General features: G+C 55.8%; 1 protein-coding gene across 1 annotated transcript; it reads right to left on the bottom strand.

Annotated features, from left to right (window-relative positions):
- Window positions 1–1,527: 1,527 nt before the first annotated feature.
- Window positions 1,528–22,526, bottom strand: IL12RB1 (interleukin 12 receptor subunit beta 1; the record flags this gene model as incomplete). The annotated part of the gene is made up of 16 exons (XM_081093197.1): window positions 1,528–1,981; window positions 2,646–2,727; window positions 6,217–6,322; window positions 7,124–7,258; window positions 7,604–7,759; window positions 8,046–8,183; window positions 8,877–9,044; window positions 12,686–12,923; window positions 14,007–14,089; window positions 14,784–14,909; window positions 15,387–15,420; window positions 18,209–18,348; window positions 19,749–19,918; window positions 20,413–20,539; window positions 21,389–21,451; window positions 22,466–22,526. The coding sequence occupies 16 exons, from the start codon at window positions 22,524–22,526 to the stop codon at window positions 1,622–1,624; spliced, it is 2,187 nt and encodes a 728-aa protein (XP_080949323.1). The 3' UTR covers window positions 1,528–1,621.
- Between the last annotated feature and the right edge of the window lie 2,091 nt (window positions 22,527–24,617).

Below are 24,617 nucleotides of genomic sequence, written 5' to 3'. Positions count from 1 at the left end.
GCTAGATCCAGGGACTAGGGACCCATCTTTCTGTACCACTGTCCTCCTGCCCTTCTCTCTGAGGTAGGCTCAGCCTTCCCCCATGGAAGTAGGGAGTCCCTTTTCCCATTCACTTCAGCAGGAGTCGTAGGCAGTGCTCAATAAACATCTAATGCCTGCTCCTTGGACCCAGAGGGCTGTGCCTGGGGGTAGGTTTGTGGCCAAACTGGGTCCTGTGCTACTGGGTAGGCCCCAGACCGAGACTGCCCACAGGGAGGCTCCACTGTGGGGAGTGGGATGGAGGGTTCGAGACTTGAGGGAGTCAGGTCGCTCTGGTCTTTTTCATGAGGCTGCTGACCCCGCACCCTTTCCTGCCTGAGCCACCTTCTCAGGATGGAGCCCAGCCCTAAGGAATGGGGGTGGGCGGGGGGAGGGGGGGTGGTCCCTCCAGTGAATGCATGCCTGGTGGAGGGCAGGCTTGTGCACAAGCTGGGAGGTGGCAAATCCAAGGAGGGAACAGTGAACAGCCACGTGTCACCGGAGCACAGGGGCTAAGGCCTCCGTGTCCCCCATCTAGATGCATAGATGGGAAACTGTGGCCCCTCAAACGGGCAGAGCCTGGACCTCTTGCCTCTCGGTTTTACCAGCTTCCTGGTGTTCCGCACCCACTGGCCTCATCTCCTTTTACCATAAAATTCAGTGGTTGGGAGTTTCCATATTTTAAAACGGAAAAGTCTGTTTTTGCCAACTCCGTGGGAGGTGGGAGGAGGCGGGGCAGACCGGGTCTGAGAGACGCGCGCCGCTGCTGCCACCTGGTGGCCATGGCGGGAATGCGCGGGTGCGCTTGGAGGAACCAGAAAAGATGAAGTGCATGTGGAATGGATGAATAAATACTTGAATTCTCGGGCTCCTGTTGGGATTTTGAGCAGGAATTCAGGCTTCAGTCGTGGGGGGAAAAGGGGGGAGAGAGGATCCCAAGAGCCCAAGAGAAGGCTCATTTATTAAGGCTTAGACTCCCCCAGCAGCTCTATGAGGTCTGTTATCTTCACTCCCCTCCTACAGGCGAGGAGACTGAGGTTAGAAAGGGGCCACCACCTCCCCCTTCTTTTCCCCTCACCTAGATCCTCTGAGCCTGGAGACCCTGCAGTGCAGGGCGGAGCGGAGTGGCCAGACTCCCCACCCAGTGCTCCTGGGACAGAACCCCCAGCCCAGGACCCTGGGATCCGCTTCGACCCCCCTGGGCCACGCTCCAGTCTATTCCACCCCAACAGGCCAATGGCAGTGCCTGCCCCTGCCCCATAATGTCAAGCCCAGCCTGGTGCAGCCTCTTCTGTTTCACGGAGGTTTTTAGGGTTCCCCTCACAGGACATGTGGCAACAGGTGCTGGACAGAGTGGGGAGAGGGGCAATGGTGGCAGAACCTGGGAGGGGGACGTGGGGTATGGGACACTTAGCTGGAGTTTGACTCAGTTGTTACGTCTGTAAAATGGTAAAATAGGACAGGATGTGCCTCAGGCATCATGTGAGTGTCTGAACAGAGCAGGCTGGGTATGCAATACGCATTTAATAACCAGCTGCTGTGACTTTAATCGTCAGTCTTTCTGTCCTGTCCATAAGATGAGGTGGACATTCCCTTTTCCCCTTCAGGCCTCCAGGCCCGTATGTCGAGGACCGTCAGACCTGGGACTCTGCATGTGATCTCCCAGGAGCAGGGACGGTCCAGCCGCCTGGGCAGAACTGCCCTCCAGACTGCCCTGCCCACTGGGGTCCAGAACCCTGGTCTCAGAGTGTCCTTGCCCCTGTCTCCTGTCCTCCAAGCACAGCTCTGCGTCTAGGGCTGGCTCAACGGTGCCCCAGGGCAGCTCTGTCTGGCCCCGGAGCGGGCTGGGTGCGTGCAGGTCAGCCACCTCGCCTTTTCCGCACGGCATGGTCACCACCAGGGCCTCTTTCAGGAACTCTTCCTCCTCCTTCTGGAAGTCTGCCGGGCTGGTCCACTGCCACGCCTGGAGAGGGAGGACGGGGTGAGGCTGTGGGCAGGGCTCTATTTCTCCCCCACATAAGGGGTGGGCCAGGTCCCCGCTGGATTCATCCTCTAAAACTTGAGGCCACTTTGAAGATCCATTGGAATGACCCCCACTTCTCTTTGGGAAATTGCGCCTGCTTTTCTCATAGTGGATGTGATTGGGCGGGTAACTCTGGCCCAGCCAATCAGAGCTGGGCTCATGGGTGGGGCATGTGAGCCACGCTGAGCCAATCAGTGATGGCCCTGAGAGTTTTGCTCCTGTCAGTGGGAGAAATGGACATTCTCTTCCATGGGGGAAGACTGAGCCTGCCTGGGAAAGAAGTGTGTAGGGAGGACAGCAGCACGGAAAGATGAATCCATGGTTCCTGGATCCAGCCATGCCTGAAGCCCCCACCTTGGGATTTTTTCCCCCTTCAGATTCCCTTTTGGTCAAAGTCACTCTGAGTTGTTTCTGCCGTTAGAGAACGGCCGACAGAAGGTTTCTCTCTGGGCCTCCGCTTTCCCATCTGTATAATGGGGCAGGTTTTTGGAGTCCCTGACTTATGAGTTGGAGGAGAATAAAATGAGCTAATTCCTCAGCAGAGCCCTTGCCCAGAGTATATAGACCCATGAACAGGACCGAGAATTACAAAAGGAGCCCTTACCAGCTTCCCCTGGCTGCCAGGAAACTCAACAGCGGTGCTGGCGCAGGGTGTGGGCAGGGGCGGGCACAGGTGTGGCAAGGCCCTGCAGAGACAGGGGAGCCGGTCAGAGGACAGCGCTTCTGTCTATTCTCCTGTTTTGTTGTTCTGACTTGTATTTTTCATCTTCATTAGGTTACATAGGCAGTGAGGACGTGGACTGGGGAGGGCAGGGCATGAGTCTGACAGGCCCAGGGGCGCAACCTGGCCCTGCCCCTGCTGCTGCCGGCCCTGACCATCCGCACCTCAGCTTCCTCATCTGTAAAGTGGGCGCAAATCTCTACTTGGAGTGAGTGGTTGTTACTGCTACTGCTACTGTAGCTGTTACTGTTATTGCTACTGCTACTGTTACTGCTACTGCTACTGCCACTGCCACTGCCACTGCTACTGCTACTGCTACTGTAGCTGTTACTGCTACTGCTACTGTTACTGCCACGGCTACTGCTACTGCTACTGTTACGGCCACTGCCACTGTTACTGCTACTGCTACTGCCACTGTTACTGCTACTGCTACTGCCACTGCCACTGCCACTGTTACTGCTACTGTTACTGCTACTGTTACTGCCACTGCTACTGCCACTGCCACTGCCACTGCCACTGCTACTGCTACTGCTACTGCCACTGCTACTGCTACTGCTACTGCCACTGCTACTGCCACTGCCACTGCTACTGCCACTGCCACTGCCACTGTTACTGCTACTGCTACTGCCACTGTTACTGCTACTGCTACTGCCACTGCCACTGTTACTGCTACTGCTACTGCTACTGTTACTGCCACTGCTACTGCCACTGCCACTGCTACTGCTACTGCTACTGCTACTGTTACTGCTACTGTTACTGCCACTGCTACTGCCACTGCCACTGCCACTGCTACTGCTACTGCCACTGCTACTGTTACTGCTACTGTTACTGCCACTGCTACTGCCACTGCCACTGCCACTGCTACTGCTACTGCTACTGCTACTGTTACGGCTACTGTTACTGCTACTGTTACTGTTACTGCCACTGCCACTGCCACTGCCACTGCTACTGCTACTGTTACTGCTACTGTTACTGCCACTGCTACTGCCACTGCCACTGCCACTGCCACTGCTACTGCTACTGCTACTGTTACGGCTACTGTTACTGCTACTGTTACTGTTACTGCCACTGCCACTGCCACTGCCACTGCTACTGCTACTGTTACGGCTACTGTTACTGCTACTGTTACTGTTACTGCCACTGCTACTGCCACTGCCACTGCTACTGCTACTGTTACTGCTACTGTTACTGCCACTGTTACTGCTACTGTTACTGCCACTGCCACTGCCACTGCCACTGCTACTGCTACTGTTACTGCCACTGTTACTGCTACTGTTACTGCCACTGCTACTGCCACTGCCACTGCCACTGCTACTGCTACTGCTACTGCTACTGTTACTGCTACTGTTACTGCCACTGCTACTGCCACTGGCACTGCCACTGCTACTGCTACTGCCACTGCTACTGTTACTGCTACTGTTACTGCCACTGCTACTGCCACTGCCACTGCCACTGCTACTGCTACTGCTACTGCTACTGTTACGGCTACTGTTACTGCTACTGTTACTGTTACTGCCACTGCCACTGCTACTGTTACTGCTACTGTTACGGCTACTGTTACGGCTACTGTTACTGTTACTGCCACTGCCACTGCCACTGCCACTGCTACTGCCACTGCCACTGCCACTGCTACTGCTACTGCTACTGCTACTGTTACGGCTACTGTTACTGCTACTGTTACTGTTACTGCCACTGCCACTGCCACTGCCACTGCTACTGCTACTGTTACGGCTACTGCTACTGCTACTGTTACTGCTACTGTTACTGTTACTGCCACTGCTACTGCCACTGCCACTGCTACTGCTACTGCTACTGTTACTGCTACTGTTACTGCCACTCCCACTGCCACTGCCACTGCTACTGCTACTGCTACTGTTACTGCCACTATTACTGCCACTGCAACTGCCACTGCCACTGCTACTGCTACTGTTACTGTTACTGCCACTGCCACTGCCACTGCCACTGCTACTGTTACTGCTACTGTTACTGCCACTGCCACTGCTACTGCTACTGTTACTATTACTGCCACTGCCACTGCTACTGTTACTGCTACTGTTACTGCCACTGCTACTGCCACTGCCACTGCCACTGCTACTGCTACTGCTACTGCTACTGTTACTGCCACTGCTACTGCCACTGCCACTGCTACTGTTACTGCCACTGCCACTGCCACTGCTACTGTTACTGCTACTGCCACTGTTACTGCTACTGCCACTGCCACTGCCACTGCCATTTTTACTGCTACTGTTACTGCCACTGCCACTGCCACTGTTACTGCTACTGCTACTGCCACTGTTACTGCTACTGCTACTGCCACTGCTACTGTTACTGCCACTGCCACTGCCACTGCTACTGTTACTGCTACTGTTACTGCCACTGCCACTGCTACTGCTACTGTTACTGTTACTGCCACTGCCACTGCCACTGCCACTGCTACTGTTACTGCCACTGCCACTGCTACTGTTACTGCTACTGCTACTGTTACTGCTACTGCCACTGCCACTGCCATTTTTACTGCTACTGTTACTGCTACTGCTACTGCCACTGTTACTGCTACTGCTACTGCCACTGTTACTGCTACTGCCACTGCCACTGCCACTGTTACTGCTACTGCTACTGCCACTGTTACTGCTACTGCCACTGCCACTGTTACTGCTACTGTTACTGCTACTGTTACTGCCACTGCTACTGCCACTGCCACTGCTACTGCTACTGCTACTGTTACTGCTACTGTTACTGCCACTGCTACTGCCACTGCCACTGCTACTGCTACTGCCACTGTTACTGCTACTGCCACTGCCACTGTTACTGCTACTGCCACTGTTACTGCTACTGCTACTTCCACTGCCACTGCCACTGCCACTGTTACTGCTACTGCTACTGCCACTGCCACTGCCACTGTTACTGCTACTGCTACTGTTAATGCTACTGTTACTGCCACTGCCACTGTTACTGTTACTGCTACTGCTACTGTAGCTGTTACTGCCACTGCCACTGCAACTGCCACTGCCACTGTTACTGTTACTGCTACTGCTACAGTTACTGCTACTGCTACTGCTACTGCCACTGCCACTGCCACTGCTACTGCTACTGCTACTGTTACTGCCACTGCAACTGCCACTGCCACTGTTACTGCTACTGCTACTGCTACAGTTACTGCTACTGCTACTGCCACTGCCACTGCCACTGCTACTGCTACTGTTACTGCTACTGCAACTGCCACTGCCACTGCCACTGTTACTGTTACTGCCACTGCCACTGCCACTGTTACTGCTACTGCCACTGCCACTGCCACTGCCACTGTTACTATTACTGCTACTGCCACTGCCACTGCCACTGTTACTGTTACTGCCACTGCCACTACTACTGTTACTGTTAATGCTACTGCTACTGCTATTGCTATTGCTACTGTAGCTGTTGTGGGGGACCGTGTCAGGGAGAGGCTGGGAGTTACCTGTTCAGGCTGAAGTACCCGAGGACGCCCAGGAGGAGGATGCTCAGGAAGCTCCCCAGGGAGGCGAGGAAGATGGACAAACCAGACAGCTCCGGAAGCTGGAAGTCTTGGGAGTGAGAGAGCTTGGGTTGGGGGGGGGGTACCTCCTGCCTCTCGTCAGGGAGGGAGCGGGTGGGACAGGCCCTCCATCCACTCCCTGCGGACCCTGGCACACCACCGGCCCCGCCATGCCTCACTTTCCTCGTCTGTGACTTGGGAGGTCAGGGGGTCTCCTGCCCGTGACGGCGGGATAAGGCCTGGGACACAGGAAGTGCTCTGTCGCGCCCCTGGACCCCTGACTATTGGTTCTGTCCAGGTTTCACTGTGAGGACAGCAGGCAGGGACCGTGGCAGGAACAGGGATCATTTAGTCTCTAAATCTCTCACAGGGACCATCCCCAAGACAATGGAGACCGCCTCCCCACTCACTCATTCATATGCATTCCTGTGCTGCCCGCATACCAGCTGGAGGAGGCAGACCAGACACAGACACCCCCACCCATCCCCAAGGTGTCAGGTGGGGAAGAGGGGCGGTCACAGCTGGAGGGTGCCCAGAGGGAAGCACAGAAGGCATCCCGGAGGAAGAAGCTTTGGCACTGGGTTTTGAAGGATGAGTAGGAGTTTGACAGCAGAGAAAACAAACATTCCAGGTATTTGAGGGGCCCTCCTGGCCAAGGCCACAGGAGTGTGAGAGAGGGTTCAAACGGGGAAGCTGTAGGAGATGAGGTGGGTGGAGGCGGTGGGAGCCGATCAAGCTGGGACTTTCTCCTGAAGGTGATGCATGGAGGGCAGGGCCGCTGGCGGACTCATGCGGAATGGGACTGTGCATGCTGGGTAACACCTGGGCCCTGACCCAGGCCCCCACTCACCTATGCGGAAGCGCTGGGGCTGGCTCCAGGCGCCCCTCAGTGTCGCAGTGTCTGCTCGCACCTGCACGCTGTAGGCTGTGCCAGCCCGCAGGCCAACGAGGGTGACCTGGGTCTCCGTGTGGTTCACGGGCAGCTCTGCAGGGGGAGGCAACCATGGGTCCCTGGACCCCCTCTACTCCCAGGAGGCTGGGCTCAGGCAGTGGGGTGTCCCTGGCCCCACCGGGGGGGCTGTCACACCCAGTGGGAGTGGAGCTGCTGATATGAGTGAGGGGTTGCCATTCAAACACCTGGCACACTCTGAGCACCTGGCAGTGCCCCCGGGCCCTCTCGGGGGCGGTCGAGACCCCTGAGTCCAATTACCTTGCGTTATTGGAAAACGAAGGGCCAGAGAGGGGCGGTGAGGTGCCCAGGGTCACATCGCGAGGCAGGACTCGAGCCCAGACCCGCTCCTCCCCCAGCCAGGCCCGCTGCCCCACATACCGGTCACCTGGCTGCTGTCCTCGTCCCGGTAGTGCACCACGTACGTCTTCAGGACGCCAGGGCAGGGGCTCAGCGGGGACGGCGTCCAGTCCACGGACACCGAGTCCGGGCTGAGCACCTTCACCGAAACGTGCCGTGGGCTCCCAGCCTCGGAGGCTGCAACCAGCGTCAAGGCAACCGGCGTCATGGCCATGGTCAACCCCCAGAGCCCCGGCCAGGCACTTCCGTCCCAGCACTGCCCAGGGCACCTTGGCCGCGACCCCCAGCCCCACCACTCGGGCCCGCCACGCCCCCTCCCTGAGCCTCCGGGGTCTTATCTATGAGATGGGCACCGCCTCTCAGGTGTCTTAGGAGTTGACTGAGCTCACTGCACCCAGCCGGTAGCTCTAAACGCTTATTCCTCCTCCTGACTCCTGGGGCCCTGCAAGTTCGGGCCACTCACCATTGCCCCCGAAGTGGTAGGCGGACGAGACGGTGGACCACGAGGCGGGGTTCCTGGGCTGTGCCGAGGAAGAGATCGTGACGCGGTAGCAGGCCCTCTGCCCCAGCGCCCCCGCAGCTCGGCTCCAGCGGAGGGTGGCTGAAGGGTTAGCGAGGGCAGGCCAGCCAGTCAGCGGTGGTTCCCCCTCCGCACCTCGCACCGGCTGTGCCCTCTGCAAGGAACTCCTAGAGCGCTCCTACTCATACTCCGCGGCCTTCGCCCCAGTGTCCCCTCCTCCAGCGTCCCTCCCCACGCTCCCCAGCCCACCCCAGCCCCTCCAGCCCAGCCATTACCCCAGGGGGCAGAGTGTCTACGTCCCGCTCCTCCTCCCCAGGCTGCGAGCTCTCGGAGGGACAGGTTGAGGCTAAAGCTTCCTGTGGCCCCAGCCAGGCCCAGGGCAGGAAGTGGGGGAGCAAAAGGCTGCCTGGGCCGCAGGGCACCCTCTCTTTCCGTCCAGAGGCCTCATGACTTTGTCACCAGCCTCTTGCCCGCTGCCACCTTCCTTGACGAGGGTGAATGTTTAAGAAACACCCTGGAATGTGAGACTCATTAGCCCCCTGGGCGCCATCTGCCCAGGGCTGAGCCCTGCCACCACCCCAGGCTCCCGGCAGGAGGCTCCAGCCTGCATCGGGGGTGGGGCGCGAGTCTCGGCCTCTACCTACCGCTGTGTGATTCAAGCAAGTGGCCAGACTCTCTAGGTCTCAGACACCCCCGTGTACAACCCCCGCAGGTCTGAGCGGACCCGGAGCTCCACTGGAGGAGGCAGACAGGGGGCAGCCACCACCCTGGTACCTGTTCCAGAAGAATCCGGGTCCTGGGGCACAGTCAGGTTGCAGTTGGCAGGGCTCTCGTCCTGGCCCTGGGGCTGCCACTCAATGCAGTATGTGAGGCCGGGGGCCTTGGCCGGCCAACTCATAGTGGTCCCATGGGCTCCGGCACTGATATTCAGAGGTCCGGGTTCTGCAAGGAGATGGGGGGGGGGGCACCTCAGGACAGCCGCCTCAGTCCACCGCCCACCAAGGCTCCTGGAGCCCCGTCCCCTCTTGCCCAGCTCTACCCCACAGGGCCCAGAGTGTCTGTACCTCTGTCTCCCGACACTGGGAGCTGCCCTGTGGGAGGCTGGGCACAGAGGGGACAGAGGGGCTGTTTGAATGAGTTGACACCCCATCAGTGCTACCTGGACTGAGACACTCCCTGCACCAGCCTGGTGGGTGTCTCCTACTCCCGCAGATGCCTGGGCAGCCCCCACCCACCTCACCCAGTGGGGGTGGGGCATGAGCAGATCTCAGAGGCCAAGGACACACCCACTCAGTCGCCTGGGGGCATGGCTCCCATTCCCTAGAGCCAGGGCACCTGCAGCAACCTCAGAGAGGCGAGCGCGGCTTCCAAGCACCAGCTGTGCCCCCAGGCCAGGGCCACGTATATTACAGGCACCACTTTGCTACAGGAAGTGGGACCATGATTACCCCAATGATGTAGAAACTGAGGCTCAGAGTGGGGGAGTCACCAGCCCAAGGTCACACAGCAAGGCCATGGCCCAAACCAGGCCAGCAGCTGGCAGACCCTGGCAAGTGACTTCGCCTGCCTGAGCCTCGATTGTCTCAGCTCTGAAATGGGCATCACTGTAGTAGCCCTGCCCTCACAGGGTGCTGAGTGCTCTACAGGGCCAGGGCCAGGGCCAGGCTGGGCCGAGCGAGGCACTCACCTCAGGCATGAAATTTAAGGAGGAAAGGAGGAGAACTCAGTCATCAAGAGAAACACTGTCTTAATGAAATCTTTTTTAAAAATCAAAATGAATGCAAAAATATGTGATGCGCACTATTCATAGCCACTAAGAGGTGGAAACAGCCCACATGTTGATCAGTGGATGAGCAGATGAACAAAACGTGGTCCATCCAGACGGGGGAACGTTACTCAGCCGTAAAAAGGACCAAAGCACTGACACACGACAATGTGGATGAACCGAAGACGTCACGCTGAGCGTGAGAAGGCAGGCACAAAAGGCACCTAGTGTGTGACTCCATCTACATGAATGTCCAGAACAGGCAAATCCATAGCGACAGAAAGTAGATTAGTGGTTGCCAGGGGCTGGGGGAGGGAGGAAGGGGAGCCACTGCCAATGGGATTTAGTTTCTTTGGGGGGGGGGGTGATTTCCTGGAATTAGAGGTGGATATCCTATCTAATAAAAGACAAAAAGGGTAATTGACCGTACCTTCACTACACTCCTCATTGGCTAATCAGGGCGATATGCAAATTAACCACCAACCAAGATGGCGGCCAGCAGCCACGCAGCTGAAGCGAGCAGGAGGCTTGCTTGCTCCAGTGATGGAAGAAGCCAAGGTTCTCCGCCTGCCAATGCCCAGCTCTGAGTTCCGAAAGCAACAGCTCCAAAAGCAACAAAGTTTCAATTATAGAAGCTAAACAAACCCCAGATACCTGCTTTCAGCAGGCCTTGGCCTCAAAGCTGGAGCGAGCAGGACGGCAACAAAGTCTCAATTATAGAAGGTAAATAAATCCCAGAATACATAAAAAAAGAAAAAAAGGAGAGGCTGGGAGCTTCAGTCACCGGCCAGCCTGAAAATGGCCCTCAGCCCCTCACCCAGACTGGCCAGGCACCCCAGTGGGGACACCCCCCCTAAAGCGGGTGTGGCCAGCCTCGAAACAGCCATCAGCCCCTCATCCAGACTGGCCAGGCACCCCAGTGGGGACCCCCACCCTGAAGGGGGTGTGACCAGCTGCAAACAGCCATCAGCCCCTCACCCAGGCTGGCCAGGCACCCAAGTAGGGCCCCACCCTGATCTGGGACACCCTTCAGGGCAAACCAGCCGGCCCCCACCCGTGCACCAGGCCTCTATCCTATATAGTAAAAGGGTAATGTACAAACTGACCCTAACAGCAGAAGGACTGGGAATGACTGGTCACTATGACACACACTGACCACCAGGGGGCAGATGTTCAATGCAGGAGCTGCCCTCTGGTGGTCAGTGTGCTCCCACATGGGGGATCTCTGCTCAGCCACAAGCCAGGCTGATGGCTGCCAGTGCAGCGGTGGTGGTGGGAGCCTCTCCTGCCTCCTCAGCAGCACTAAGGATGTCTGACTACAGCTTAGGTCTGCTCCCCGCTGGCAAGTGGACATCCCCTGAGGGCTGCCGGGCTGCCAGAGGGATGTCTGACTGCCAGCTTAGGCCCAATCCCCCGGGGAGCAGGCCTAAGCCAGCAGGTGGTCATCCCCCGAGGGGTCCCAGATTGCAAGAGGGCACAGGCCGGGATGAGGGACCCCCCTGCCCGGCCCTCCGCTGAGTGCACAAATTTTTGTGCACCAGGCCTCTAGTGTGTGTATATATATATATATATATATATATATATATATATATATATACACACACACACACACTCACACACACACACACACACACACATACACACACACATATACTAGAGGTCTGGTGCATGAAATCATGCACTCAGGGGGGTCCCTCAGCCCGGCCTGTGCCCTCTTGCAGTCCGGGAGCCATCAGGATATGTCCGACTGACCAGGAGCAGGTCTAAGCCAGCAGTCGGACATCCTTAGTGCTTCTGCAGAGGTAGGAGAGGCTCCCAACACTGCTGCTGCCCTTGCCAGCCCTGAGCCCAGCTTCTGGCTGAGTGGCGCTCCCCCTGTGGGAGCACATTGACCACCAGGGGGCAGCTCCTGTGTTGAGCGTCAACCCCCTGGTGGTCAGTGCACGTCATAGCGAGTGGTCATTCCACCATTTGGTCGATTTGCTCCAAATTGAGCCACACCGGCCGGGGCAGGTAAGACATTTTCCCTCTGTGCCTCAGTTTCCTTCTCTGTAAAATGGGGTTAGTTAGACTGTCCGTAATACAAGGGTTGTTTGGTGGATTTAAAAGAAATCACCTCCCACGCAGACCAACATGATTGACCCCATATTAGGTTTTATTATATAGAATATATATATATATATACATATATATATATATATGTATATATATATATATATATAATGTTTTAATTTTTTTTTACAACCAAGGATCAAACCTGCAACCCAGGTATTTGCCTGGACCAGGAATCGAACCTGCAGCCTTTTGGTGTGGGGGCTGACACTCCAACTGAGCCAGGGCAATATAAATCTTGATTTTTTATTTTATATATAAACACATGTATATATTTATATGTATATAGTGTATATATATGTATGTATATATATGTATATATGTGTATATATATGTATATATATACGTATATATGTGTATATATATAGAACAAAATATCAAGATTTTAAATGAATACAGAATCAACCCTGTACTTGCATGACCCTGACTCCTTCACCATATCCTGATCCCAGCCTTTGTCCCCTTAAAACTTGATTTCAAAAACAGACAGTTCGCCTGGGCTGTAGTTTGCGGTGAGGATTTTTTTTTAAATGTTGCATTTTAACATTATGTGTCTCGATTACTGACTTCGGACACACCCCTACGTTAGACACCCCTTTAAGCGTGTGTGCCTCATCCCCCTCACCCGAGTGTAGCTGAGGCTCAGAGCAGGTGCTCCCTCCAAGGCCCCCCACCCCCACCCCCCGGTCCCCAGCCGAGGAGTCACCTGGGTGTGTGTGGGCAGGGACGTGCCACGACTGGCTGGGGCCGGGGCCAAAGCGGTTCCGGGAGGCGACGGTCAGGTTGTAGGCAGCACCCGAGAGGCTGAGGGTGCTTTTCAGGCGCAGGGTCTTGGTTGCCTGGGGCTTGCACGGGCAGGACAGCATGTGCAGGTGGAGGTCGTAGGTCACCTCGGCGCCAGAGTCGGGCCCATGGCAGCCTTCGGGGAGCTGGAGCCGGGACGGCTGTCAGGAGTGGGAGAGACGCGTGTGGGGATCCGAACACGTTCAGTGTCCTCATGGGCCAGCATCAGGGCAGAGCCCGTGAGCACAGCCTCCTCCATGGGCACAGCCTGCGACATGGGCCAAAGTGTTAAAAACAATACACCTCGATGCCAGCAAGGCGTTCGCATCCCATGCACGATGGTTCTGTCTGTTTGCTTTGGCTTTGTGGGGGAGTGACTTGGAAAAACCCACTGAGAGCCAGGAGAAGGACGTTTCCATTTTTGGACCCAGTGACCTCAACCCTGGAAATTTTTCCTGAGAAAAGGGACTCAAATGAGAGGAAACCCAGGAAGCAAAGGAGTCCCATGTAGACTTACTGTGACGGCCCCCTGGGGACCTGCTGAGTCAGTGATGGTGAAATGTGTCATGCTTTTGCCCCTGACTCAGGGTATTAGAACTAAATTTTAATCCTTCCCCGAGGATATGTTTACTGATTTTAGAGAGAGGGGAAGGGGGAGGGGAACATCAACGTGAGACAGAAGCATCCATCGGTTGCCTCCCATATGCGCCCCAACCGGGGACTGAACCCAGAACCTAGGTATGTGCCCTGACCGGGAATCGAACCCACAACCTTTCGGTGTATGGGACGACACTCCAACCGAGCCACCCCGCCCGGGGCAGGTAAGACATTTTCCCTCTGTGCCTCAGTTTCCTTCTCTGTAAAATGGGGTTAGTTAGACTGTCCGTAACACAAGGGTTGTCTGGTGGATTTAAAAGGAATCATCTCCCACGCAGACCAACACGATTGACCCCTTCCTGGCCTTCCAGCGTCCACCGGAGCCCCCCACAATCTGTTCCCCTGATGGCCACCAGAGGGAGCCTGGAACCCCTGAGTCCCGCCACATCCCTCCTCCGCTCACTACCCTCCCTCCAGGTTCCCCGATCCCTTCAGAGGTAACCCCACCTTCCGCCCCGGCCCGGCCCGGCCACCTCCACGTCTTGTTTCCCTCCATCTCCCACCCGTGCACCGACACCCCCCACCCCACCCGACCCCCGCCGGCCGCCCTTCGCCTCCCCCCGGCGCCGCGCACACCGCCTCCTTACCCGCCTGCGCAGCGTCACCGGCCTCCTCCCGTCCCGGCCCAGCGGCTGCACCCGGAGCCGCACCTCGGGCGGTGGGGGCGGCTCTGCCAGGAGACGGAGGACGGTCACCTGGAGGCAGGGGCTGCCCTTCCTCCCAGCCGCCTGCAAACCCGCTCCCTCCCCGCCCAGGGGACACAGGATGATCTGGTTCTCAAATCCGTTCCCAGCGCGATGGGTAAAATGGTGCGTTTTATGTTGTGTGTTCTTTACCCCAATTTAAACAAAAACCAGAAAGCAGTTCTTAGGGTTCTTTCCCAGCAGATATGCCACTGGAAGGAGGAGGAGGCCCCGCTGGCAGGCTGGGGACAAATGTTGACAGTCACCCCCATCCCTCCCTCCCCGCCCCCTGCGGGGGGTTGGGGGGGAGGGGGGAGATGGGGAGGGAGGGGCACCTCCTCTCCTGAGCTGCCCAGGCTCCAGCTTCCCGTGTTATTTGGGAACGTGTCTTCCTGACACCGCCCCTGCACCTGTCTGTTCCTCCTGCGACTTTAAAAGACAAAACCAACCAAACTGGAAGGAGAAGAAGGCTGGTAAATGTTTCCTTTTCGGATTATGGATTCACCACAACTTACAGTGAAACTCGCTCACTGCCACCTGTTCATGATGTTCACTACTTTCTCCTACCGCCTCATTCCAAAAACCTGTCATCTTGTTTCTAACACTTGCTGCCTTAGTTCTAAGACCCGCTGCCGTATTTCTCACGCCTGCCCCTGTTCCTGTAGCTCTGGGCGCTCTCACCAGGGGGGACACACACGGGGCCGCTCCAGCCGCTCCAGGGACCTTGCAGGGCGCCGGGCCCCAGCTGCCGGCGCCTCAGCTGGAATTCCTGGGCCTTGTTCCTCTCCAGCGGGCCGAGGCAGGACTCTGGGGGGAAAAGATCCAACATCAGACCAAGGGGCTGTCCCACATTTGGGGGTGCAGTGGGCATGGCACTGGTCACTTCGCCATTGTGCACTTATTGAGTGCCAACTGTGTGCATGCACTTATTGGGTGCCAACTGTATACATGCCCTTTCTAAGAGCCAACTGTGTGCCAGGCCCTGAGGATATGGCAGGAACAGGCCATGGCCTGTCCTCCTGGGGCCTCAAGGATCATCTACTTCTTTCTCTGTCCCTGGTTCGAGTCCCAGCAAGGCCACCCCTTGTAATGTGACTTTGGCCTATGGCTTCTCACACACATCCCCGCCTTTGTTTCCTCACCTGTAAAATGGGACCAATCCAATACCGAACCACAGGGCAGACCAACAGGTATACAAAGAATTTAGCACTTGTCTGGCACACAGTAGGTGCTTGATTCATGATAATTTGCTGCAGCTGTTGCTGTTACTATTCTTATTCTCACCAAAGCCAGCATCATCCTGATGTCCACAGTCACCCTAGGACAAGACCATATTCATATATTGTTTTACATTTTGATGCTGAAAAATATTAGCTCTACTATTATTAGTAAAAATATTCATTTATTATTAATCTCCTACTTAAAAATATGATTTTACTAAGTGCGATACAAAACCCTGGGATGGATCCAAGAGCAAAAAGAAGGCGTTCTTGGGGAACTGAGTAGCATGCAGTAACCTCTGGAGTTTGGTCCCTAGTAATGTGCCCTGTGCATCGCCCTCAGGGATGCAAGGAGGGAAGCTGGGCAAAGGTTCTATGGGAGCTCTTCGTATTTATTTTTAACTTTTCTGAAAATCTAAGATGATTCCAATTTTAAACATTTCTAAAAGAATTATTTTAGGAGACAAACTTTATTTTATAATTTCCTAAAAATATATATTTTAGGAGGCGAAACCTACCTGTCTGCTGTGTTGGGGATCAGAAGAGCCTGCCCAGCCTGCCCCCCCCCCCACTCCCTGGGGACCCTGAGAAGTTCCTGCCGCCCGAGCCTCCGTTTCCTCACCCACAAAGGGGTCTGAGAGGGCCCACTGCCGAGTGTGCTTAGGGGGCTGGAGATAAAACACAGAGAGAGGTCCCTCCCCATCAGGGTCCCATGTCACCTGCTGCTGATGGATCCGGCCCTAGACCTCTGATGGGGAAACTGAGGCTCAGGAGGGAGGAAGATGGGGGTGAAGATGAGGCCACCCCCTGCCCTCGGGGTGCTCCCAGGCTGAGGGGGGAGGAGACTGGCCACAATTCAGAGGCTTGGGGGGCGGGGTGTCTCTGCCTCCCTCAAACTTGGGGCTCCTTGGGGACCGGGTCTGCGCTGAGGTTTCTGCAGGGCAGGCTTGTCTGGCTGGGGCAGTGGGGCTACAGAGCAGGGAACAGACAGAAGCTGAAGAGTGAATGAAGGCCCAGAGCAGACACACAGATGGCCAGCAGGCACGTGAACATATGCTCAGCACCACTAACCACCAGGGAAACGCAAAGCACAGCCACCTTGCACATCACACCTGTGAAAACGGCTACGAGAGGAGAGATGAGACATGCTGGCGGGAATGTGGAGACCGGGGACCCTGGGCACTGCTGATGGGCTTGTGAACTGATGCGGCCGCTATGGAAAATAGTGTGGACGTCCATCAAAGAATTAAAAACAGGACTACCAGACGGCCCAGCAATTCCACTTCTGGGTGTTCATCCGAAGGAAACGAAAACACCAACTCGAAAAGACAGGCACTTCTGTTCACTGCAGCATCATTTACAATAGCCAAGACATGGGAGCAGCGAGACGTCTACATCGATGAATGAGCAAAGTGGTATAGGTACCTACGATGGGGTATTAATCAGCCATAAAAAATAAGGAAATCTTTGTCATGTGTGACAAAACTTGAGGGCATTGTACTAAGTGAGATAAATTAGACAGAGAAAGACAAAACCGTATGATCTCACTTATATGTGGAACCTAAAAAAACACAAAATAGAAAACCAAATTCACGGATGCAGAGAACAGATAAGTGGTTGCCAGAGAATCGGGGGCGGGGCGTAGGAGCAATGGTTGAAGATGGTCAAAAGATACAGACGTCCAGTTACAAGATCAGTCGTCATGGGGATGTAATGTACAGCATGGGGACTGTAGCCGGTAATACTGTACTGCATGTTTGGAAGTTGCTAGGAGAGTAGACCTTAAAAGTTCTCATCACAAGAAAAAGAAAATCTGTAACTATGCATCGTGTCAGAAGTTAACTAGATTTATTGTGGTGGTCATGTTGCAATATGTACAAATATTGAATCATTATGTTATACACCTGAAACTAATATAATGTTATATGTCAGTTCTCTCTCTCTCTTTTATTTATTTATTTTTATATTTTTTTTTATTGATTTCCGAGAGGAAGGAAGAGGGAGAGATAGAAACATCAATGATAAGAGAGAATCATTGATCAGATGCCTTCTGCATGACCCCCACTGGGGATCGAGCCTGCAACCCGGCATGTGCCCTTGACCGGAATCGAACCTAGGACCCCTCAGTCCGCAGGCTGATGCTCCATCCACCGAGCCAAACCAGCTAGGGCTCTCTCTCTCTCTTTTAATTCTCATTGATGAGAGAGAGAGAGAGAGAGAGAGAGAGAGAGAGAGAGAGAGAGAGAGAGAAAGGGAGAAGGAGAGAGAAATATTGTGAGAGAGAAACGTCACACATATTCCCTGAACGGGGATCCAACCTGCAACCTGGGTATGTGCCCTGACCAAGAATTGAACCCGCAACCCTTGGATGCACGGACGGCATTCTAACAACTGAGCCACACCTGCCAAGGCATATCTCAACTTTTTAAAAAGAAGGAAGGGAGGGCGAGAGAGAAGAAGGAATGTGTGGAAGGGCGGTTGCTGGAAGAGGTGGCCCTGGGGCTGGATTCACGTGCTCATGTGGAGAGGGGGTCAAGTGGAGGAAAGTCCACGAACAAAGGCAAGGAGGCTGGAAACCCAGGGGTAAGTAGGGAATGATGGCCTTGGGGGGAGGGCGCCAGAGGAGGCCGGAGGCAAGTGAGGGCCCCTGGGGCTGCCGGGGACAAGGATGCCTCCCGGAGGCATTAGGGGGCCACAGGGGTGGGGGGGTGAACAGGGCGGTCACCCTCAGAGCTGCTCCCCAGAAAAACCTCAGAGGCTAGACATGGGGTGAGCGTGGGGGCCCGGTGGGAGGGGTAACGGATGTAGAGATGATGACACTGATTTAAGGGAGAAAGTGCCCTGGAAGAGGCCTGTGCCCACCCCTGACCCGGGAAGCAAACTCACCAACTTCCACGGACTGCCAGGCGTCCGGCGCCGGAACTGCACCTCGGCGCCATCCTGGCGGGCAGGGGTCTCCCACTGCAAGTGCAGCTGCCCTGCTACGCGTGACACTTGGATGTCTTCTGGTGGTGGGTCGTATTTAACTGGAAGCCGAGGCAGAGGATGGGGAGGGGAAGCCGCCATTGGTGGGAGCCGTTGGTCCCCAAAATTCCAGAAAATCTGCCCACACCCCGCCCAGCCCAGGGTAGCCAGCCAAGTCCCCCAAACATGAATCAGGGGCACCCTTGCAGCCTAAGCCTAGAATTCTATGAGCCAAGGAGTCAACATTTATACACAGCATCCTGTTAGTGAAAAAAATCTTTAAAATATTAACACCCATTGCTGACAAAGCTGTGGTGAGATGGCCAATTGCTGACAAGAGCGTAATTAATTGATTCTGTTTTCTGGAGGACTATTACTAATTTTTTTAGGCCCACTTCAAGGAGCCTGACCTAAGGAGAGACATCCAGCATCTTGTCATGCCCGATTCTACCCCAGGGCCTTTGCACTTGCTGTGGCACACGTCTCCACCTGGAACACACTTCCAACCTTTCTTCCTGCTGGATTCACTTATCCTTCAGGACTCAGCTTGAGCCGGAGGCAACACCTTGACCTCCCAGCAGTATCTCACCATGTGTGTTGATCACACCTCATCCATCACCCCCACTTGAATCTGGGCTCCATGAAGGTTGTACAAGGGGCAAAGTTGTACAAATACAGGGTTGGATCCTGTCTTTATCTAAAATTTTGATATTTTGTTCGTCATGGATTTTTACATTAATTTTGATTTTTAAAAATACTGCGTTACAGCATTGTTTCTATTAGCCACCGAGGGTTTTTGCCACCCACTTAAAGGTTTGTACTCAAGGTGGAGCCCTTGCTGGCCTCCTAGTCCCAGCCCCAGGCTGCGACTTCTGTCGGCCTTGCCTATGGCCCCTATGGCTCAGGGTGGTACACAGGGGCAGCTCCACAACTATATGCTAAATGCATGTTGTTGCCTGGCCTGCGTGGCTCAGTGGATAGAGCATCAGCCTGTGGACTGAAGGGTCCCAGGTTCAATTCCAGTCAAGGGCACATGACTGGGTTGTGGACTTGATCCGGATCAACCAATGATTCTCCCTCATAATTGATGTTTCTATCTATCTCGCAGGGTCAGGGTCAGGGTCAGGTTCAGGGTTAGGGTCAGGGTCAGGGTCAGGGTTAGGGTCAGAGTCAGGGTCAGAGTTAGGGTCAGGGTCAGGGTTAGGGTCAGGGCCAGGGTCAGGCTCAGGGTCAGGGTCAGGGTCAGGGTCAGGGTTAGGGTCAGGGTCAGGGTCAGGGAGCCATGACAGGCTCTGCCAAGTCACGCAACAGTGTTAGATGTGTAAGTGGCTGGGATTTCCAAGCCCTTTCCCAGGGCCCCAGAACACCCCTCCCCCCCCACCCCGGTCTAGGCTTGGGGACCAGAGGCATCTCTGTGTGAGGAAAGGGCGGCAGGAAGAGGAGGAGGAGAACGGGTGCTGACCAGAGCGGTATAGGATCAAGGTGACCTCGGGCGACTTCTCTGTCCGGTTGGCGGCCCAGGACTCCACCCAGAGAGTGACGTTGTCGAGCACAGGTACACCGTCCTGTTCGGAGAACTGCAGCGTGGTGCCCGAGACCGCAGGGAAGTAGCAGCAGTGGCCGGGCCTGAGGCTGCGGGGAGGAGGGTGTTGGTGCTGAGCTGGGGTCCTGGTGGATCCCAGCCGCGTCTCAGCCCAGCAGGCAGCGTGCGTCACACCCCTGCCTCCCTCTCTTCCCCTCTGACTCCCCCTCCCAAGCCTGGGGCTCCTTGGAGATCAGCCTGGGATCGAGGGGCTTGTGGGACCCCAGGTCTCCCAACACGAGCTTTCACAAAGAGAAGGAGGAAATGAATTGATGGGTGAATGGACGATGAACAAACAAATGAGTGAGAGGGTGAGGATGAAAGAAGGACTAGAGAGACGCTGATTGCTGCCCAATTTGGATGCCCACCCAGGCTGACCCCTCACAGCACAGAGCTCCCCACCCTCCCTGCTCACAAGAGAGACTGAGGCCCCGGAGGAGGCACCAGCCCTGGGCTGTGGTCACACATCTGAGGGCAGGAGCACCGGGTCAGGAGCCAGAGCAGGATGTGGCTGAGGGCTTGGGGTCTGGGAAGGGGTCCTCACCAGCCCCTCAGGAAGTGGCTGACTCCAGCCGCGGGACCCTCATACTCCCAGGAGCATTCGTAACAGGCGCCAAACATCCGGTAGCAGCTCAGGGCTCTGGGGCCTGCGGCTGAGCCTGGAGGAAATCCTGGAGGTTTGAGAACAGACCAGAGTAGGGGAGGAGTCTCAAGATGAGTCTTGGTGACATTTATGAAATCCGGTGCCTCCACAGTCTGAACAGCGAGCTCCCAGCACCCTCCTGTGCTTTCACTCCTGTCTGCTGCCATCTCCCCTGCTCCCCCTGCTCCAGCCACACCAGCCTCCTCATGGGCCCTCAAACACACCAGGCTCACTCCCACCACAGGGCCTTTGCACATGCTGTGCCTTCCCCCGGATCTTGACATTCCAGGTTTTCCTTCAGTGTCACCTACCCCGCAACCAGCCAACTGGAAGCAGCCCCGTCCCCCTCCACCCCCTCAGCCAGGTCTGCGCATGTCATTGAGGCAGCACATGCATTTGTGCACTTGCTGTCTACCTCCCGCATGAGGCTGTGACCCTAGGAGGGCGGCTGGGCTAGCAGCTGGTTCCTTCATGTCTAGGACTGTGTGAGCACATAGTGTGTGCTCCATAAATATCTCTCGAACAAAAGATTGGGTGGCAGAACCTTAGTGGAGGTGCATTGCCAGGCGAAATATTCCAGCAGTGCCTGCCGGGGAGGGGATTAAAAATTCCAAATATTTAACAGATACTCTGCCCCACATGCTGACCCATCTGAACCGAGGCGGACACCAGCCCCGCCACCCTGCCAGGGAGGAGACGGGGCTCAGAGAGGGTGGCTGCTCCAGGACACCGAAGCTTGGTGAGGACAAGCTGGCAGGCTGCAGGCAGGAGCTCCCGCGGCCCCGGGTGGGCCGAGGCTCTGGCTGGGCAGGGGGAGCCGAGGGAAGGGCTGCGAGGGATCTGTCAGTCAGAGCCCTTGATGGAAAACTGTCCCAACCTGAGTCTGCGTTCTGATACGGCGGGTCCTGAAAACTGCACCTGCTGGTATTGCAGGCTTCAGCTGTAAAGACAATGAAGAGATAATGACCGTTCCAGCCACTCACTGCCTGGGGAGCGGGGCTCAGCCCGGGGGTGGCCAAGTGGCCATCCACCCCCTTACCCGCTTTTCCATCTATGCACCCACCCACCCACTCGTCCACCCATCCATCTGTTCCTCTATCCACCCATCCACCCATCCATGCATGCATCCATCCATCCATCTCTCCACCCAACCATCCATCCACCCATCCATCCATCCATCCATCTCCCTACCCACCCATCCACCCCTCAATCTCTCAGGCTGCTCCTCCAAAGCAATCCAGCATCCCCTGATCTTCAGCCCTGTCTGACACCCAGAAGCCTTGAAACCTTGCTAATCGCCAGTGTACGGAGGGGGAAACTGAGGCACAGAGAGGCAAAATGTTGCCCAAGGTCACACAGCTGGAATAGCAGTGCAAACCCAGCCTGGCTGGCGTGGCTCGGTGATTGAGCATTGACCTGTGAACCAGGAGGTCACAGTTTGATTCCTGGTCAGGGCACATGCCTGGTGGGCTCGATCCCCAGTGTGGGGCGTGCAGGAGGCAACCGATCAATGATTCCCTCTCATCACTGATGTTTCTATTTCTCTCCTTCTCTCTTCCTCTCTGAAATCAATAAAAATATATAACAAAACAAAAAAGGAGTCCAAACCCAGTCTTCCACAGGAGGCCGGGCCCCTCCCCACCGATTCCACATAACAACGTGCTAGGTATATCTATCGTATGCATACTTGCTCATTATCCCTTCCTTGGCCATTTCTCATTGAACTATGGGAGGTGGGGAAGACTCAAACATCCAGCCCATTCTACATAAGACAGAATCAAGGCTGAAAGGGGAGATGCCCAAGTCTGACCCCAAAAGCCGTGATCACCGATCACCCATGTAACAGAGAAAGAAAGGCACAGAGACGCAAAGCCAGCCCTGGAACCCAGGTCCTTGGCCCTCGGCACACACGCCCCCCAGCAGGACAAGCAGGGGCACTGGAGTGGAAACTCACCACACGGCCAGGGGAGCAAGAAGAGGAGGAGGGGGACCAGCCTGGCCACTGGCCACCCCATCGGGTCCACGCAGGGGCCTGTGGCCTCCGAAGAGCTTTTGCGCTGCCAGTGAGACCCCAACTGCCCTGCCCTCACCCCAGAACACTTTGAAGCCAAGCATGAAAGAAAAGTAAAAAGGTTAAAAAAAAAAAAGGTAAGTGTCATGGCCCCTCCCGGGCGAGTCAAAATGAAAGAAACCCAGGAAGTCAGCTCAGGGGTGGTCCTGGCCTCATGCCGCCACAACCCACTTTTGGGGCAAGTCAGACCCAGGGTCCCTGGTCTGGGGTTCTGTTCTGCTGGCCCCAGACCCAGGCTGGACCCCAAGTGCTCGTCCCCTGGGTGGCCTGGGCTCTGTGTCCTTGGCCGGGTCTCTAGCCCTCTCTGGACAACCTCTGGGACTCAAGAGCTGAATGGAGTCCAGTGTCCTTGGATATCTGAGGTCGCTCTCCCAACAAATTATGAGGTGCTTGCTGTACACACGCAGCCCCCCAAAATGCTCACCTTCCCATTTCCCAAACTCCAGCCTCAGGGCACCCGGGGTCTCCACTCCGAAGAGCCTCCTCGCTTCTTCTAGGGTCTCAGTGCTCCACCCTTTCTCCCCACTGTCAGCAAAGACCCCAAATGTCCGTGGAGAAGATTCATGCTACAACATGGGGAAACCTCGAAACCACGGCACTGAGTGACAGCAGCCAGACACGAAAGCCCACATGTGTGATTCCATTGGTATGAAATGACCAGAACGGGCAAATCCACAGACAGAAAGATGAGTGGTTGTCAGGGGCTGGGGGAGGGAGCACCCCCAAAAGCTCCTGGGGACAGGGTATTCTTTGGGGTGATGAAATGTTCTGGAGCTAGACAGAGGCGCCTGTTGCCCAACACAGTGAATGTGCTAAATGCCACCGAATTACGCATTTTAAAATGGTTTGATTCATGTTATGTGATTTTCAGCTAAAAAAAAAACATGTTCACGAAGCCCAGTGGGATTGAGGAGCAGGGGGAGGGTCTCTGCTGGGGGAGATCATCTGGGGAAACTGGGGCCCAGGAGGGCAGAAAGGAGGCCCCTTTTCTGGGGACCTCAGTCCCGAGGGCCAGCCGGGCCGGCCAGGGCCAGGCGTCCAGCAGGCCATGAGGTCAGCGCCCCGGGAACAAAGAGGCAGTGTTCCAGGCCCGGCACAGCAGGGACGAGGACCCTGGGGCCCCACACAGTGTCACCAGCAGCGCCGTGGGGCCCGGGGGCGGAGTGGATTTCAAGGACTGATGTGTGAGGCCTGGGGGAAGGGCAGATACAGAGGAGGAGACAGGGGTTGAGAGAAACATAAAAAAAAAAGATGGAAGAGATGGTTGGAGACACAGGCAAACACATGGACCCGCTCCTGACAATCTGAGACACGCCCCCCGCCCCTGGGGGATGCCATCATGTGCCCCATTTCACAGATGGAGAAACTGAGGCCAGAGTTGCCCTGACCGCTCAAAGCCTGGGCTGGAAGTGAAGAAATAGGAAGGCAGAGCCCAGCAGTGTGGCTGAGCTTTGCCCCTTTAAGAGTAAGGCACATGCCCCAGGGCTACCCGCCCCCCACTTCCCTCCCCACCAAAGTTGACCTTTCCAGGACTCAGCTTTTCCATCTGCACAATGGGTTGCAAGAAAGATAAAGAGGATGCTTGTTTGGGGACCTTCCCTCCCCACTGGCTTTGCTTTTGTTGTACCTCTTTCCCATCCCCCCAACACCAGAGCAGCTACTGGAAAAACACTGAGAGAGAGAGAGAGGTAAGTGGGGAGAGAGCTGGACATCGGGGGCCAGATGACGGTGGTGACGCGGACCAGGGCCTGGAGTCACGGATTGAGGGCTGGCTTTCTCCCAAGGGCACTGGGGAGCCATGGGGGTCGGTGGGCAGGCCCCTAGCCACACGTGAGGTGATGTTTCCACTCTTATCGAGGTCACAGCGTAAGGTTTACCCCGAGGTTCACCACAGCCCACCTTCAAGTCTTTGCATACACACACCCCACCTCCCTTGGCCCGCCTGCTGCCTGCCAGGAAGCCCTGAAGAACTTTTATTGGTTCCTCCGAGGTGCCCCAGAAGCACGGCTGGGATATACCCTCAGGGCTGCCCCAC

This window comes from Myotis nattereri (genome assembly GCF_964212035.1).
Source record: "Myotis nattereri genome assembly, chromosome: 5".
NCBI lineage: Eukaryota > Metazoa > Chordata > Mammalia > Chiroptera > Vespertilionidae > Myotis > Myotis nattereri.
This window is presented reverse-complemented; position numbering and strand designations above follow the sequence as displayed.